The following is a 4304-nucleotide window of genomic DNA, read 5'->3' as shown; positions in this document are numbered from 1 at the left end:
TCATTTATGGGTTGATAATGGATCGAAGTGCCTATATAAGGGAGAGGTCTCCAAAGAGTTACGACATCTTGATATATTCCTTCATTCCCCATTAACGAAGGTTTGCAGTGGCATCATCCTAATTCTCTTGGAAGATCTTCCTCTGGCTTCTACTTCATCATTTTTACAAGGATCACTCAGATGATGTTAAAGAATATGGATCAGGTTTTTTGTCATTGGTTTATGCTTTCTTATTGTTATGTCATATTCTTTGTTGAAACAAAGATCCATGCTTCATGTTGTTTTATCTCTATTTGATTTCTTTATTTGTTCTTAGAAATCATGAGGTTATAGAAATCATGAACCTATCACGTGAGGGTTTGGTAGCATGGTCTAGTTGTTGTTTCATCATACGCCCATCAAAGAAATGATAATAACACTCGAATTAAACTATTATTTGTTCAATATCTTATACAAACTCATTTAATGTCACTCTATTCATTTTAAACACTTAATTGGGGTGAACATTCGGTTAATTCGATTCATAAATTAACTGAAATAATTTATAACTAACCGAATCAAATCAAAATTTTACTAAAATCGAATTAAATTAAAAATCAATTATTTCAATTAATATTGAATTAATTGAATTTATTTTTTTTAAAAAAAAATTATATAAAATTAACCGATCTCAATCATCTTTAACACAAGGTTTTTTGCTTGGACACTTAGAACAATTTGAAAGAGTAATATAACCAAGTAACATGGAGTTAATTTAGCAGTCTCTACCTGTTGCGTCCCCTCTCTCTCTCTCCTTCATCTCTCTCTTTCATGCCACAATCTAATGTATTTAAAATCTTTTCAAAAAAATCTCCATCAAATAATAATAATAATAATAATAATTATTATTATTAGCCCTTTAATTAAGGCTTTTACATTTTGCACCCTATAGTTTAGGCTCTATCAAATTTATTATTATAATAAATTAAATTTATATTATTATTATTTAAATAAAAAAAGGAATTGGTTTAATTTATAATTTATTAAGAACCCTAATCCTGCGCGTCTGTTCATCCACGTGGAAATGTCTGCACAGAATGTAAGCATTAATGGCGACTGAAACTGTCCTCTTGTTTCCTCTCTATATATTAATGTCCGCAGGGCTTCTCACTCTTCACAATTAAGAGCGGACAAGACAGAACTGGTCGAACTCTTCTCCCTCTCCTTCCTCCTCAAATTCTCATATTTCCACTTCGCATCGCTCAACTCGGCGGAGAAGCTTGCAAAAGGTATGGATAAAACGATTCCGCCTTCTCCTCCTTCAAGCTTTTCCGACTGTTTCTTGTTGTGATCTGTATCTTTCTGGAGAAAAGATTGGAAAAATTATCGCCTCTGATTTGATTTTGTGGTGAGAAGATGGGGGAGAATGGAGCGGCGAAGGGCTACCAGCAAGCTGCTTTCGCTGCCATGGATGTCTCGCTGGAGCACGGCAATGGCGGCGGCGGCAAGTGCTACGACGACGACGGGCGGCCCAAGAGGACTGGTAAAGATTCGATCTTGGTGTCTTTTTATTTCTTGTTCTTGGCGCAAAATTCGATCTTTGGGGGAAAAACCGTTTTCGTCGACGGTTTCAGGGACGTTGTGGACGGCGAGCGCGCATATCGTGACGGCGGTGATCGGCTCCGGCGTGCTGTCCCTGGCGTGGGCCATAGGGCAACTCGGCTGGGTCGCCGGCCCTATCGTCATGCTCCTCTTCTCCTTCGTCACCTACTACACCTCCACGCTCCTCGCCGACTGCTACCGCTCCGGCGACCCCGTCACCGGAAAACGCAACTACAATTACATGGACGCCGTCCACGCCTACCTCGGTGAGTTCGCCGCCTCTCCGCCGCCAAGGAGACAACTTTATTTTACTTTACTCATCTCTTCCCATGTCACAGGCGGCGTAAAGGTCAATCTCTGCGGACTCATCCAGTACACCAACCTCTTCGGCGTCGCCATTGGCTACACCATCGCCTCCTCCATTAGCATGATGTGAGTGGAATCTCCCCTGAAAACACTATTCCGGCGCCGATCTATCGCCTCTTCCTCAATTCTCCATGAAACAGGGCCATAAGGAGGTCGGACTGCTTCCATGAGAAAGGCCACAAGAACCCGTGCCATGCCTCGAGCACTCCGTACATGATCATCTTCGGCATCGTGGAGATCTTTATCTCTCAGATCCCCGACTTCGATCAGATTTGGTGGCTCTCCATCGTCGCCGCCGTCATGTCCTTCACCTACTCCTCCATCGGCCTCAGCCTCGGCGTCGTCCAAGTCGTCCGTAAGTCATCGGAACCTCTCTCTCTCTCTCTCTACCCTCCCCTGTTCCGTGGCCTGACCCGTCTCCTCTGTTGTTTCCGGCACAGAGAACAGAGGCTTCAAAGGAAGCCTCACCGGAATCAGCGTCGGAACCGTCTCTCCGATGAAGAAGGTGTGGCACAGCCTCCAGGCCTTCGGCGACATTGCCTTCGCCTACTCCTTCTCAAACGTCCTCATCGAAATCCAGGACACCATCAGGGCGCCGCCGCCGTCGGAGGCGAAGGTGATGAAGAAGGCCTCGCTGGTGAGCATCATCACCACGACTCTGTTCTACATGCTGTGCGGGTGCATGGGCTACGCCGCCTTCGGCGACAACGCGCCCAGCAACCTCCTCACCGGCTTCGGCTTCTACGACCCCTTCTGGCTCCTCGACGTCGCCAATGCCGCCATCGTCATCCACCTCGTCGGAGCCTACCAGGTCTTCTGCCAGCCTCTGTTCGCCTTCATCGAGAAGTTGGCGTCGGCGAGGTGGCCGGAGTCCAGCTTCATCACCCGCGAGATCTCCCTGCCGCTGGGCTACAAGCTGAGCCTCTTCCGGGTGGTGTGGCGCACGGCGTTCGTGATGCTGACGACGCTGATCTCGATGCTGATGCCGTTCTTCAACGACGTGGTGGGGCTGCTGGGCTCTCTGGGCTTCTGGCCGCTGACGGTCTACTTCCCGGTGGAGATGTACATCGTGCAGAAGAGGATCCCGCGGTGGAGCACGCAGTGGGTGTGCCTGCAGACGCTGAGCATGGCGTGCCTGGTGATCTCTGTGGCGGCGGCCATCGGCTCCGTCGCCGGAATCGTCACCGACCTGGAAGTCTACCGCCCGTTCAAGAGCGAATCCTAAGTAATTGTATTTACGACTCTGTTTCTTTCAACATATGAATATTGTCGTTTACTGTCGGGAAAATGTAGTGGAGCTTAGTTTTTGAATATCAAAAAATAAAAATAAATAATAAATTTCATGTATTTATTGCATGATATTATTATTAGTATTGATCTTTTCCATCTTAATTGTTTATTCATTTTTCTATTTACAAAGTATATATATATTTTTAAAAAGAATAAATTAATATAAGTTGTCATAGTTTGTTTCGTACACTTCGCCGATTTACTCTTAACTGCTGAGCAAAAACATTGCTTCATGTAAGATTATTGATAAAATTCGGGTAAGGTTCTTATAGTATTCATGGGCAAAGCGGTTATCAGTAAATCAAATCTGACGTCTTCCTCGATCTCACCCACACCTTCACCTTTTCCACCTTGATTTCTTTGGCCGTCTTTCATAAAGTTTCGCTAGTCATGTGTGTCAAAGGAAGGAAGGAGCTTGGAGTCCTTTCAGATTGCAATTGCAAAAGACATTCTCAAGCTAACAATCTATCGTGAAATGATTCAAGAGTCGATTGACGCTATCATATTGAGGGCCTAAATTTATAAGAACAAAACAACTTTAATTTTGGTCTAAACACCTTATAGTTGTAGTCTAGGACAACTAGATTATTGGTGACTGTTTCACTGTAATTGCATTAGAGCTGCAACATGAGGCTCAAGAGTGATGTAAATGCTCAATAAGTCCCTCCCATACTTGACAAGAACTTCACTTGCTAGTATGGCAAAAGATGAATATGTTTATCTTCAGCATCTCCACCAGTCCGACCTAGGACCAACATGAAAAAAATAAATCAGGATAACTGAGAAGATAAGTGACAGGTGGGGTGAGTTTATATGGATTGCAGGGATTTATGCCCCGCCAACCTCAAGATTCGACATCAAGACCGTATGTAACTTCTCTTGATAGTGGTCAAAGACGAATATGTTTGCCCCCAGCGCCTCCGCCAACCTGCCCAGGACCAACATAAAGGAGGTAAATCACGGTGACTGAGAAGGCAAGTGACAGGTGGGGTGAGTTTACACAAGTTGCAGGGATATTAAGTCCCGTCAATCCCGAGATTCGACCTTAAGATCTCATGTGACAATCA

At 44.6% G+C, this 4304-nt stretch overlaps 1 protein-coding gene across 3 annotated transcripts; it reads left to right on the top strand.

Annotated features, from left to right (window-relative positions):
- The first annotated feature begins 1113 nt into the window (after positions 1-1113).
- LOC122041232 (amino acid permease 3-like) lies at positions 1114-3317 on the top strand. 3 transcript variants are annotated; one of them, XM_042600853.1, is made up of 6 exons: positions 1115-1268; positions 1396-1522; positions 1614-1847; positions 1920-2013; positions 2088-2302; positions 2388-3317. In XM_042600853.1, the coding sequence occupies exons 2-6, from the start codon at positions 1396-1398 to the stop codon at positions 3170-3172; spliced, it is 1455 nt and encodes a 484-aa protein (XP_042456787.1). In that variant the 5' UTR covers positions 1115-1268; the 3' UTR covers positions 3173-3317. The 3 variants fall into 3 exon arrangements, with proteins under 3 accessions (XP_042456785.1, XP_042456787.1, XP_042456786.1); XM_042600852.1 differs by having other exon boundaries at positions 1614-2013; XM_042600851.1 differs by having other exon boundaries at positions 1114-1268; positions 1396-2013.
- Positions 3318-4304: the final 987 nt, after the last annotated feature.

Source organism: Zingiber officinale, chromosome 2A, assembly GCF_018446385.1.
Source record: "Zingiber officinale cultivar Zhangliang chromosome 2A, Zo_v1.1, whole genome shotgun sequence".
In the NCBI taxonomy this organism is placed as follows: Eukaryota; Viridiplantae; Streptophyta; class Magnoliopsida; order Zingiberales; family Zingiberaceae; genus Zingiber; species Zingiber officinale.
The sequence above is the reverse complement of the archived record's forward strand: the minus strand, read 5'-3'. Positions and strand labels throughout refer to the sequence as shown.